Below are 14,341 nucleotides of genomic sequence, written 5' to 3'. Positions count from 1 at the left end.
GAGCGAGTTTAAGTCACTTGTACATCCAGGAAGTGTTCAGAAAGAGCAAAACAGCAGCGAAGAAACTCAACACCGAGGAACATTTACACCTCACTGCCAACTAGCGTTTCGGAAGTGTTAATGCAGACCAACAGAGACAGCGTGCAGAAGTATAAATGCATAGCTACGTGCGTTGCCTGTGCCGTGAGTTATGCCGGTCACTTGACACAGAAGTATAAACCAGGCTTAAGGCAACAGGCTTACTTGTATTTTTTAAGTATAGTAACTAATCACTTTTGAACAGTGTGTTTGCCCAAATAAATTGCATTTATGGGTTTTCTGAAAAGTACTACTCTTACTTTGCTTATACTGTAGCTCTTATAAATCACAATAGGAAGGTAACACCACAAGGTTATTTCATCAAATCAATTCAAGCTTTCATCATCAACTTGAGTACAGTTGTAAGGTGAAACTAGTCCTCTTCACATCTGGTAGTGTCATGTATTTTGGTCAGTTGGATAACAAGTATACTGCAAATGAGGAAGGAATATTTCTGTTCATACAGTCCTGCTATTTTATTAAGACACATTAGTCATTCTTTAAAAATACTTTGATTTAACTGAGTATAGAGGGTCTATGGGTGGGTTTATAATGGCGTTTTTTCTGTGCCAGTTTTCACCTGTGTTTAAATTTGTCTATTTGTACTTGAATTGGCAAAAATGCTACGCAGTGGCACCCATACCTGCCAACACTCCAGTTTTTCCTGGGAGTTTCCCGTATTTCAGACCTATTTACCGCCACCCTCCCATTTGGTTAGGATGATACCAAACATCACCTTCATACCAAACGACATCCAAAAACACGTCAAATAACATCAAAAATGCAAATCGATTCGATGGTAGTTGGCTTCCTTGATGTATGTGATGTTTTACATGTAAACTACCTTGATGTGAAAACAACATCCAATTGACATCTATCATTAGTGTCAGAAACAGAATTGATTACAGGACTGTCCTGTAATGCAGTGGTCCCCAACATTTTTATCACCATCAACCATTTTCTCAGCAGGTGACAAGCTGACAAATCATTGCTGTCACTCTGATACAAGTTTCATTTATAGAGAAAATTACAAAGTACTGCAGTGTTTTGGTGTTCTGTGTTTGTCTGAGATTAGTCTACTGAAATGTGTACATTCAATACAAGCTGAAGCTGATCGGATGAGCTCATGCCATGCGCACCTCCATTTTAAATAACAAACTTGCATGAACTCTAGAAAAGACGAGACAACATCATTGGCAATCTCCAGCAGTTGATCTTCTTATACAGACATGGTGGATTTACCTGATATGTTGACAAATGGGTTGCTAATCTATGGGCCGTTTTTACAAGCCTGTTACGACGCGTTTAACGGTCATCCTAATGTTAAATGATTTAATATAAATGTAAGTTTATTACATTAATATTTTTATTAAAAAAAACATATGCACATTTATATGTATTTCTGTATGTATTATATCATCTTTGGATTTTAAAGAAATTAATTACTGCTTATGTGAGGCATTTCTAATGCAGCATCTATGGGGCTGAGAGTAAATTTGCCGTTATTTTCTCCTCTGGCCACCGTCATCAGTCTCAGTCATTATCAAGGGGTTTTTCTTTTATAATTTGAGCAAATAAGATTGTAAAAAAGTGTTTGTTGTAATCTCCCATTCATTGCATTCAAAGTTTACCCAGCTATGACGCCTTCTGCTACAGAGAAACCCAGAAATGTGAAAAGGGTCTGTTCCTTGGCAGTTTGTGAGTCCTTCACTGGGCCGTGCACCCTTAGCAAAGATACTTTCCAAAGACGTCTGTTTCTCATTTTGCTGCTTGTGGGTTAAATTTGGGCGCTCAAGTGACCGATATGTAAGCTAGAGAATACGGTCATTTTTCATAACAAAAGATTTTTCAAAATAAAAGATGGTTCAGACTCGCATAATAAATAAAACGGAAATAATTAAGGATTTTTTGTACAGCCCGGTACCAATTGATCCATGGACTCGTGTTTGAGGACCACAGCTGTAATAGACTTTTGATGTGTTTTTTGATGCTAGGGATACAAAATCCAGTGTAAATTAGTAATTAAATCACACATTTCAAATTAATAAACCTTTTTCATTTCATAATCATTTTTGTGTCATTATTTTGGTGGTAAAAGGGAATTAATATATGGCGTGTGAACCAAAGACCCAGTGATAGACCAGTCACTATTGATCTCATGAACACCTGCCGGTGACCTACTCAATCCTGCAGATTCTCCATGATGGATGTCCATCATTGTCAAGCCTCTGGCACATAGACTGCAGCTCTGCACAAGACATTTGGCCAGAGGAGAAATGGTCGTGCCCAGCTGAGCCTGATTTCTCTCTAGTTTTTTTATTTATTTTTTCTATCACTTCCATCAATTGGTGAAGAAATACCACTGTCACCTCTGTCTTGCTTGGCTGGGACTAGTAGAGCTGCACATTAGTGGAGTCTCTCTTCAGCGTTTTGACTTTCAGCAGTGGCATTTGCATAACTATGAACTCAACTGAACTTCAACTGTGACAACTGAACTGAAGCAGTTTTCATTAGAACTTCATCTATGTTTAGTTTCTTTGACACAATCTATATTGTAAAAAAAGTACTACAGAAATAAAGATAATTTGAACTAGATGTCAAATGGACATGAAGGTTTTGACATCAAATTGATTAGCATTTTTAATGTGTTTTTGGGATGGGATTTGATACCACGGTGACCTCTATGTATTTTAAACCAGGTGTAAATGGGGCCTGTGTAGTTCAAGTTACAGGAGATTTTATTTTTAAGGTGCAGTATGTAAGTTTGACACCCAGTGGTTGAACTTGGTATTACATTACTGGATCAAAACAAATGCAAGCGCAGGTTGCCAGATTGATAGAGTAAGTCTGACTATCGAACCTAAAAGCTGATTTAAACTGTGTATATAAAAAGCAAGGCATGCAATAGAAGGAATATTTGCCATATATACAAGAGTGTTTGTTTAAACCAAAACCTCAAACTGATATATTAGAAACAGCATCTACTTCTCACAGATGAACAACAGGATAAACTGATCATCCCAGATACACCTCATGTGCTTCATTCAGTGTTAAATGCTAACAATGTGAGTTTGAATGCCATTTTACATGACATATATTGCCATCCTACTGAAAGCAGCAGCAGATACAGTAAAGTAGTCCACCTCAGATCTTAAAAATCAAATAAACAGTTTGAAATTGCACTTTAACTTGAACTGAGAATTATGCAAACCAACACATATCAGTGATTCAGCATCTACATTGAATATTGTTAAAGAAGGTTAATATGTATTAAATAGATTATAAACCTTACCATTTCGTGAGTGAGTGCGTATTCTGTGCTTCTGAATGGCTGTATTTAAATTTCTGTCGTGTTTCGTCTTGTGCAAACATCACTGCAAATCTCGTCACGTATCCTGTTGTTATGACACGGGGTTACAATGTAACCTGTTGACCTAATGTTTACACTCGTAAAATTTATATTATTTGCTAATTAATAACCTCATGTGGAACTCTGAATCTGCTTCTCATTTAGGAGTCCGCTACTGTCCACCGAAGGTTGCATTTCGGTCACGAGTGCAAGCTTTGAGAGCCTTTCTGAATTAATGAATGAAATATGCGGTTTTCCAACAAGGCAACACAGAATGCTGAAATATAACTGGCTAAACGGGCAGTGGGTGGGATAAAAGGATCAAAACAAAGACAAACGTTTCAGCACGGAAAACACATTTTCAAAGTAGAATATCTGACTTCAGCATTGCTTAACAGATAAACAAGAATGTTCACTTGGCATGTTTCATAAACATCTGCAAACATATTAAGGTATTTTTATGCCTTAGATGAGTCAAAAACTTACATAGGGCAACTTTAAAGCTGACATTAAACCTGATAGACATTTATTCACAATAGTGCGCTGTTTAATAGCTGAATTAGCAAATTAGGAACAAAGAAAAAAAAGGATATCGCTTATAGCCTCTCATTTAGACAAGTCCTGGAGCAACGTATTTAAGGTTTTTCAGAAATATGACGAATGTGATTCATTTTACATTCTGAATGATTATAATACTTTCTGCCAGGTTTGCATTTCGGAAGCCCTTTAAAGTGGATTTGTTTCATGCTTCATGCCTGCCAGCAAGAGGTGGCTTAATGTATTATTCTCACACCTGTCTCTCATTTGGCACATTAGTCATAATATGCAACATGGCTAATTAGTATTCATGAGTGTGCTTGCTGGAAGGTATTTACTATTGGGATACATTAACATGAATTAAAAAATAAATGAACAAAAGGACGTGGAATTAAGGGCTAAATTGGACCTTTGGCCGATGGCGCGTGTCCTTCTGTATTAACAATCCTGACCTTTTTCCTCAATCAAAGGCAGATTGGATTTTATGGATTTATGAAAGTGGACATGATGGAGCCACTGTACTGTTCTGTACTTTGCATTTGTGCTTTTAATGGAGAAAAGCACATTTTATTTTAAAGATAAAAGAAATAAGATGATAAAGAACCATCTGGTGACTCAAACTTTAATTGATGAATCTTAAGATTAGAGTATTATGGGATACATGAAATGATTTTTATTAGAATGATCTGATAGCATCAGAACCTTATAATGGCAAACTGAATTCTTTCTCTTTGGATTAAGGTTATTTGTCAACAAAAACACTTTTAGCCAGCTGAAAATGCCAGGCAGGGTGGCACAGTGGCTCAATACTTAGCACTGTCGCCTCACAGCAAGAAGATCGCTGATTCATTGCATTTCTGTGTGGAGTTTGCATGTTTTCTCCATGTTCATGTGGGTTTCCTCCAGATGCTCCAGTTTCCCCCACAGACCAAAGACATGCGCTATAGGTAAATTGAATAAACTAAATTGGCCACAGTCATGCGTAAGTGAATGCGAGTGTATGAGTGTTTCCCAGTGCTGGGTTGTGGCTGGTAGAGTATCCGGGAGTAAAACATGTGTTTGGTTGGTTTTATAGAAAGTAATGTGTTAAGTTATTTTTAAGTTATTTTTTTACACCTGGCTGAGGCTTGATCTCTTTCAAAACTTGCAGGGTATTTTCCGGCGAAGAGCTTATTCTCTCATTGAGTGTAATTCATCCTGATTACACAAATTTTGATTCAGCAAATTATTTTTAAAAGCAAACTATTTAACCTAAAGAGTAACTCATGTTACAATTTTAAAAAAAGTAACTAAAAAATTATTACTTATTTTTGAAAAGTAATGCACTACTTTACTCATTACTTAGATACTTAGGTTGCTGTGATATTTTATTGGTTTGGTTCCCTGAAGACACTGAAAGCAGAGAGACTCTCACTGGGGTGTCTGTTTGTGGCACTGAAGAACCTCACACTATGAGGTGTTTTATGCATAGTCATTAGACTTTTTGTACACTCTTTTTTGTGTTTGTTTCAAAGCAATTTACCAAATGATCAATTACACTATGAGAGCAATCCACCCCAGGCTCATTCTAATTACATACCCCTATATACATTTCTGGAGAAAGCAAAATAGGTCGCAGGAGCTACATTTTTTTTATATTTTTTTTTGCAGTTATTGTTTTCGAGAATCCACAGAGGCTGCTGTGTATGCTTTTTCCGATGTCTAATTTCTCTCACGAGTGCCACTAACCTGCTGTTCTCATGTAAATCCACCAGAGGCTGCTGTTGACTGACTGACCAACTGACCGATTCCCCACCACCCTTTTTTCCTAAACCCAACCAATAGCATTTTAAAAAGCTCAGATTGACCGACAGTGTTTTCAAAAGCGGTCCAAAAAAAGAAAAGCCCTCAGAGTTTTTACAATGTTTTCAGATTTTATCACAATCTGACCATGCCATTTAATTGTTTATTTTATTTTTTAGCCTTTGTCTCAGCTGCTTTCTGGAACCGTTTTTTTTTTTTTTTTAGCAGTCTCGAACCCTGTTATCCAGCTCAACTCCGCTCTAGGTCTCAAGTCTGGCGACGTGCATGGCGAGCTACTGTACAAACTGGTAACAGCGGAAAAGCCGTCCATACGGAGGTAAGCGGTCAGCTGGTAAGCCCGAAAAGGAATGCCATCATACCGCAACGTATCGTTCGTTTTAAAGATGAAATGCAGCCATACGTAGCTCTGGCTACATAATTCATGATCTCCAGAAATGTATATAGGGCTACGTTTTCAGAATGTGCCTATGTTGAAACAATCCGAGCAAATGTGCTTTCAGCTACCTCAGAAAGCAGCTGAAATTGGACAATCTCAAAACTGTGACAGCTGGTGGAAAAGATGTTTTAAAGATGTTTTTTTTTTTTTTTTTCCACAATTGATTTGAGTCAGGACCACTGCTGCCTATAAAGGACAAGACACAAAGAAGGACACAAGAAAAAAACGAAATGTGACTCTGCGATTTTAGCTGACTGGTAAGACCTGTTCAAGTAAATGTGCGTAAGAGGAACAAATTTTCGGTTTCTGTGTTTGTAGTTGCAATATAATAACATGTTGTGTATTTAGTTACACACTCCAACTGTTTTGGCTATCAGAATGATGCTTTGAATACAGGCTTCATAGATGGAAAAAGAGTACACTTAGTTGGCATGAAACTACCTTGAGTTCTGCTTCCGTTAACAGGGTAGAATCAGGAACAAGGATAACCAAAGTACTCTCTGCTCATAAACACTCACACGCAAATAAACCAATATAAACAAACAGGTGCCATGTTCTTTAAAAATCCCTCCACAGGGGTGAGGAGCAAATTTGGTTTTCTTTGTATGCCAGAATGTGTGATTATAGGCTCAACTTCAAACAACTCAGCATGACGAACACACCAGGCATCAGTACTTAAAAAAAAACAAAACATAAAAAATAAGCCTGCTGTCTTCCAGCTGAAAGCCTTGGTAACTTTTACTTACATGCTAAACGTGTCCCAGACTGTTTTGCAACTGTCAGACTTTCTGTTTGTGTCAATTTCCGTTCCTCTTTCTGAAAGTTGCTGGCATGTCACAATGTTCTTTCAGCAGCGACCACAGCAAGTCAGCACGAGACGGTGTTGCGTGACATTAATCGTTGGCCTAGACAGAATGAAAGCATGGCTGCATGATAAGAAAGCTCTGGTCTTGTGGCTCTGTGTCACTGTTTGAGCCAAATAAATAAGTGTTTGACTGAAGCACATCTTTGTGCCCATGTTGGAATGCATTGCCAGACTTTAGATAAATCATCATGTGACTGCAGAAGTTGACTGTCATAAAATCAAACTGGAATGATTCAGACTGTTTTTATATAATTACATGCATAATGTGTGTCTGTTCTTTAGCTGTGGGTAGTTTGGGACCCAGAATAATGAAATAAACTCTAATTAAACCACTTTTCAACTCTAAATTTAATAAATAAATAAATAATTACTTTTATTTAAGTGTTTTGGACTTATTAAGAGGTGTCACAGTGGCAGAGTGGGTAGCACAATCACCTCACAGCAACAAAGTAGTTGGTTTGAGCTCTGGCTGGGTCAGTTGGCCTTTCTGTGTGGAGTTTGCATGTTCTCCCCATGTTCGTGCGTGATTCCTCTGAGTGCTCCGGTTTCCCCCACAGTCCAAAGACATGCGCTATAGGTGAACTGAATAAGTTAAATTGGCCATATAGTGTATGTGTGTAAATGTAAGAGTGTATGTGTGTATCCTGGTGCTGGGTTGTGGCTGGAAGGGCATCTGTTGCGTAATAGCATATGCTGGATAAGTTAGCGGTTCATTCTGCTGTGGCGACCCCTGATTAATAGAGGGACTAAGCTGAAAATAAAATGAATGAATAAATGAATGTACTCATTAGGGACCTATTAAATTGACCAAAATAAATAATAAACAGTGTCAAAATGCCATAGATTTCTGAACTTTAGTTTTTTTTTCAAGAACTTTCTATGAATTAAAAATAGATTTTTGGAAGGTCAAATATAAGGGTGGATTAAACCATTAAGTGAAGTAAGCAGCCGCTTAGGGTCCAGGAAGTTTGGACCAATAAATACCTAGAAGTATAAATTATACACATAACATTGTTTTATATCCTATTTTGTATAGTGAAGATCTAGCAAATTAAATTTTAATGTAATTATAACATCTACGCAAATTTGTCTTACACCCCAGTCATGGAGCAGTCCAGCAGTCGAGTCAGGTTAAGACTTAGTTTTAAAAACTTTTATTATTTTCGATTTATTCATTTTGTTTTTGTTGAAAGATGTATAAAAATTTATTCATTCATTCATTTACTTTTTGGCTTAGTCCATTAACTAATCGGGGGTCGCCATAGCAGAATGAACCACCAAAATCAAAATTAATATACAAAAATTTTTATAAATTTTAAGAAAATGAATTATTTAAATTGTAGAGATTTCATTAGGATATAACATGGAAAAGGAGAGGGGAAAAACAGCAAAATAAATTATTTAAAAATATATAAAAGTACAAAGGGTGCATTTTGGACTGTTGGGCCCATGGCTGGAACTGCTTAGGGCCCCCAAATCACTAAATCCACCCTTGGTCATATTGCACCAAACTTTGTAAAATTATTGCTGAAAATTATAGAATGTTGTAAAAAATTTATGTAAAAAAAAGTAAATTATGTTTAATAAATATTTTGAAATGTATTATATTATATTATATTATATTATATTATATTATATTATATTATATTATATTGCTTTATATTGTTCACTGGTGCCTTGAAACATATATATATATATATATATATATATATATATATATATATATATATATATATATATATATATATATATATATTTAAAAAGAAATATATGTCTTTAACATGACACATAAAATAAAATTTTTCAAAAAGAAAAAAAAATGTATAGAAATAAATGTTTTTTCTACCTTTTTTCTACCTGTTTTTTCTACCTAAAATATTTATACCTTTTTATGTATATTTAGAAAAAAATTGTATTGTGACCCTTATATAAAAAAATAAATATGTTAATTGACTGTTTATTTCACTCTTTGAAAAGATCTTTATTGAAATGTTATAAATATATATATATATATATATATATATATATATTTGTATAACAGATTTACATGATTTAAGACTGAAAGACTGAATGTCAAGAAATGAAATACATCAAATGTATAACATGAAAGCTTTTTACCAAAGATAAATCAGCAAAGATAAATGATAAAGGAAAAAATATTCCACCGTGACCTTCATACAACAAAAAGAAAAATGGTGAAATCTGTTGCTTTGAACAAAGATGAACCCCTGGGACATGAACATGTCCAAAGATGAAGAAACACCAAAATCCTGGATGACCCTATCAAATTTTCTGAACGCTCACGATTCAGCTTCTATCAAGGGTATTTAAAAATATGTTATGCCTGTTTAATATTTTATAGCTTTGACCAAAAAAAAAAAGTTTATCTTAGTTGTCTTGCCAATATTTCAACAGTTGGTACAGTTTGTTTTCTTTTTTGCAGCACACGTCTGTGTCTCTATCAAGTTCAAGATTCAATCCACCCAGTTCATTTCCAATCACTCAGCATTAGTCATCCATCTGTCCCCTTCAAACTCACTCTCACCAATCTGTTAACCATGTCAAGAATCCAACTTAGGGCAGGGCAATTAATTAAAGCCAATTTTCATGCGCATTTAAACCTTTAAACTTTAAATCTCGCATTTAATATTAAATCTCCAGCACCTGCTTTCAGATGGAGAAGCATTTACCACATATTCAGAGTTTACTGAATAATGGCAGACGATTTCATATTGCAAGAAGATAATCATTCTGAGCGCATGAAAGCTGTTTGCATAGCTTCTCTGTGAACTACAGCTAAATACCACATTTAATAACGTGTTTTTTTTCTCCAAACTCATCTCAAAACTTTAGTCTAAAAATCAGTCAAAGTCTAAAAATTAGTCTAATGTTTAAATGAATCAGTATAATAAATAAGTTCAGCAGTTAAGTAGAATAGTCAGTATTAGTCACATTGAATCAATAAAAGCAGTTAAATGTTCAATTTATTCAGCTACTGCTATGGGATTTCCTGAGAGGGCTGGGCGATTCATTGAAAAAAATCCAAAAGGACATTTGGAAGCTGCGCCAGAAAAGCCTTGAGACAGCATATTCTCCATTACATAATATATATATATTATTAACAGGATATACAAGAGTTATTTTATTCAGAAGAGATACTACTGCTTATTTTAATGCTTAATATGCTTTTAATATGAAAAACATAATAATAATTATATTTAATTTAGCTTTATAAGTGCAAGTTATTTATTTTCACTTTTTATAGGAAAAATAGGTAATCTTTGAAGTAAATAATCATATACTGTATAGTAAATAGTGTGTGTTTCCTTTAACGGCTTTAAAATCAGTAATTCACCTTTCATTCAAAAATCTCTTACTTGTAATATGTGAGATGTTTACTGTACAAAACCTGTCAGTAAACTATGAGGGCAAATAAATAAATAAATAAATAAATAAATAAATAAATAAATAAATAAATAAAAATAATCGTTCATTAATCAAAATCAAAACTAATCAAGATTATGATTTTAGGCCAAATCGCCCAGCCCTATTTTCTTGGGTTTCTTCTTTATTAGTATTTGGAGTTTCATAAGAGAGTGCCCTCTGGAGGTGATTTACCACTGATCACACAACAACCATGACAATCAAAGTTTTTTGCTAATTTCATTTCTATTCAACCCAGGCTCATTCTGAAAACGCACCCATCAAAACATTTTTATATTAATATAAATACATCCCAAAATACATCCCAGCTCCAAATACATCCCAGCAGGTACGTTTTTTTGCAGTTTTTATATTCGCAAATCCACCAGAGGCCACTGTGTAAATTTTTTTCAGATCTCAAATGTCTCTCATGAGTGTCATTCGCGCCTGCTCTTCTTGTGTAAATCCACCAGAGGTCACTGTCAACTGACTGACTGATAGTAATAGGAAGTTTGGATCCTTTTACTGACTCGGACCTTTGAGTCTTGTTCATTGAAATGAACAAATCTTTTTCGAGTCATTTCGTTCCTTTCGTGCGAGTCATTTTGTTCCTTACGTTCATTTGCTAAAATATTATTAAAATGTTATGAGTCGCTTCCAAACTCATCTACAACCAGCCCAAACGTTGATCACACAACAAACAAATCATAACTAGAATGCGATAATACAGAGAAAATAATAATTTATTGTTTACCAAGTAAGGCTTCATGGTGGCGCAGTGGGTAGCACAATCGCCTAACAGCAAGCTGGTTCGACCCCTGGCTAGGTCAGTTGGCATTTCTTCGTGGAGTTTGTATGTTCTCCTTGTGTTGATGTGGGTTTCCTCCGGCTGCTCCGGTTTCTTTTTCCGCTCTAAATGCTAATGATCTTCCACATGATGAACGAACAACTGAAACTGAAGACTTAAGAGAATGAATGAATCAAATCTTTTTCCGGCTCTGACTGCATATCATTGGCATCAGCCTTTCACGTGATGAACGAATGTCTCAAACCCGATAGAAGACTTGAAAAAAGAACCAATCTTCTACTCTACCTGCACACATGTGCATGTGCACAAATAAAAGAATCACTCCCTGAGGAGACAAATCATTCTCGAGTTGTACAAAAGATTCGTTCAAAATAACCCATCACTACTGACTGACTGACTAAGTGATCGATTGACCCACCCTCCTCCTTCCCTAAACTCAACCAATAGCATTTTCAAAAGCACTGACTAAGCCGCGCACCCACTTCCCTAAACCCAACTGACAATGTTTTCAAAAGCAATTCAAAAAATGAAAAGCCCCTTGTTTTTCACCATGTTTTCAGGTTTTACCACATTCCCACCCTGTTATTTACTTGTTTTTTTTATTTTTTTGGCTTTTGTTTTTGGTTTACCTGCTTTCTGGAACTGTTCTTCACCAGACTTGAACCCCGTCATCCCAGTCAACTCTTTTCGTTGTCTTAAGTCCGCCAATGTACATGGCGAGCAACTGGACAAACTGCTAACAACGGAAAAGCCGTCCATATGGAAGTAAGAGGTCAGCTACTACAGCAAAAATGAACAGCGTCATACCACCCAATAGCATTAACGTTAAAGCCGAAATGCAGCCATATGTACTTCTGGCTACATAATTGGCGATATCCAGAAATGTATATAGGGTTAAGTTAGAATGAGCCTATGTTGTTTCTATTTATTGTGCAAACCTAAGTAGGCATAATTGCCTAGAATCACAACATCCATACATCTATTCAACCTTGACAGGAGGATAAGTGGGGATAAAATCAAAAAGTTGAAATAACCAACATTGACCGCCATTCTGAACATTGCAGAGCCTGTATTTAGCCAGCAGATTTCTCAATCAATCCACTCCATATAGGAGCTCTGCTTCATCTAACAAGCTCTCCATTTCATCAGCTCTCCTTTGTTAAAAAGGAGGATTGGGCTGTATTGTTCACATTGTACTAATAGTTATGGAGCGGGATGTGTTTTCATTCATTGGGCTTCTCATAGGTTTGCACAAATGACATTAGCGAGGGATTCTTACCTTGCTCATGCTGTGCTTGTGTAATGGTGCGCTTTGATAGGGTGCTGTTGAGATAACAGACAGCATTCCTGTAGATAATGGCCAGCCACAGAGGTAACCGAGCACTTGTGCCGAATGCCTGGTTTCTTCTGCTGATGATGATATCTGCTATGCTGCTGGGAAAAGGTTATTTCCATCTGCTTGAAGTAGAGAAGCTGCGTCCAGCACTCTCTTTCTCTCTCTCTCTGTCTCTCGAGGCACTGTGTGTTTTGTCAGATTGGATTCTGAGGGAAAAAACAGGCCATATGGCTTTTACTGCGCAAGACAAACAAAAGGCTCATTTATTTACTAGTTACAAGAGTGAGATATTGATCACTAGAGGTGACAAAAAAGCTCAGATTAATGAGCTCATTAGAAGTTTGTTAGCAGGACGGACATTTTTATCATCATTTAATTCATTTAAAATGAGAATTATGGCATTCATTGACCCTAAAGTCATCCAAGGTGTATATAAATATATGCCTTTTCTATTTAAATTGCAAGCAACCAGAGTTTAGTTTATAGTGATGTTTTGAAAACAAATTTCGACAGAAGCATGCGCAAATTTTTCAACAATTCTAGCACATCATTGACAATCATTCTATTATCAGCATTAGACCAAACCCCCCGTAAATACCAAACTCGTCCTATCTGCATTATCTCACGACTTCATCCCTCCACCACCCCAACACTATCTACCCAGGGGGGAGCATTCTGGGGCCGGGCTAGACACCTAACTCGAACCCCAACGTCTCTCTCTTTTCTGATAAGGGGACTATCATGAGTTGGGGTGTCTTTCCGAGCTCCTTTCCCTGGACAACACAACAAATATGCTTTATTCTTTAAATATCTGCAGTGCTTTCCATACATAGATTTTACCTGGGCGGGCCACCCAGGTATATTAACAGCCGCCCAAGTATATTTGATGTGTTTTTTTTTTTTACCAATATTATTATGCTTTCACACTTTTTTCGTATCCGCCAAAAATAACCAAACATACGCATTCGATTAAATGGTGGAAAATCTTTTCTTGCGTTACACAGTTTGTACTGCTCATTGTGTGTGCATGAGAACTGTGAACAACACTTCCTCAGACAGTCTCACATGCTCTGCATAAACCCACAGAGATGTGCATTTTTGCGGCTGATGTTTCTAAATCAGGGGTCTCAAACTCGCGGCCCGCGGGCCATTTGCGGCCCTCAGTGCAATATTTTGTGGCCCGCGCCGACCGCTGTACGCTGACAGAATCAGCGGAGCGGGGAGAAAGAGCGCTCACCGCTGATTCTATCCGTACATAGCGGTCACTGGCATTCCCCGCCCGCCGTGTAAACAAAGGAGCGGGGATGCCGGTGATGTCACCACGCACCCCGCCCCTTTGTTAGACGCTGTGACGGGCGGGAAGAACCAAGGTAAGCTGTTCCCGCCCCTGCCTGCCACTTAGCTACAGCCTGCATCTTACAGGGCTCGAAATTGCGACCATTTTGATCGCATATGTGGCCGAAAATTAATCTATTAGTGCGACTACTGATAATGGTTGTAGTGCGATCTGTTTTGATTTTTTCTAAAAACGTGCTGAATCGCTCTTCCCTGCCGCTATATTGATTCATATTAACTGTCAATCACTCAAGGTATTCCGCTGTCAGATGACAGGGAAGGAGCTTTTATGACCACGGGAAATGCAAACGGCTGAAGAGTAAAAACTTAAAGCACACAGGTTTGCAAACCCCACCTAAAGTTGAGGCGCA

At 36.8% G+C, this 14,341-nt stretch overlaps 1 protein-coding gene across 14 annotated transcripts in view; it reads right to left on the bottom strand.

Moving 5' to 3' along the window:
* il12ba (interleukin 12Ba) overlaps window positions 1–14,341 on the bottom strand; it is a 160,590-nt gene that overhangs the window by 45,106 nt on the left and 101,143 nt on the right. For 8 of the 14 annotated variants that reach the window (XM_087280388.1, XM_087280386.1, XM_087280387.1 and 5 more), the window contains one exon: window positions 12,579–12,841. In XM_087280388.1, coding sequence (XP_087136514.1) covers window positions 12,579–12,644 — 66 coding nt within the window. In that variant the 5' untranslated portion in view covers window positions 12,645–12,841. Of the gene's footprint in view, window positions 1–6,949; window positions 7,109–11,245; window positions 11,447–11,928; window positions 12,080–12,578; window positions 12,842–14,341 lie in introns of those variants that run through there. The other 6 variants (XM_087280389.1, XM_087280395.1, XM_087280397.1 and 3 more) reach the window with 3 other exon arrangements.

This window comes from Danio rerio, chromosome 14 (genome assembly GCF_052040795.2).
Source record: "Danio rerio strain M-AB ecotype USA chromosome 14, GRCz13ab, whole genome shotgun sequence".
NCBI classification, from domain to species: domain Eukaryota; kingdom Metazoa; phylum Chordata; class Actinopteri; order Cypriniformes; family Danionidae; genus Danio; species Danio rerio.
The sequence above is the reverse complement of the archived record's forward strand: the minus strand, read 5'-3'. Positions and strand labels throughout refer to the sequence as shown.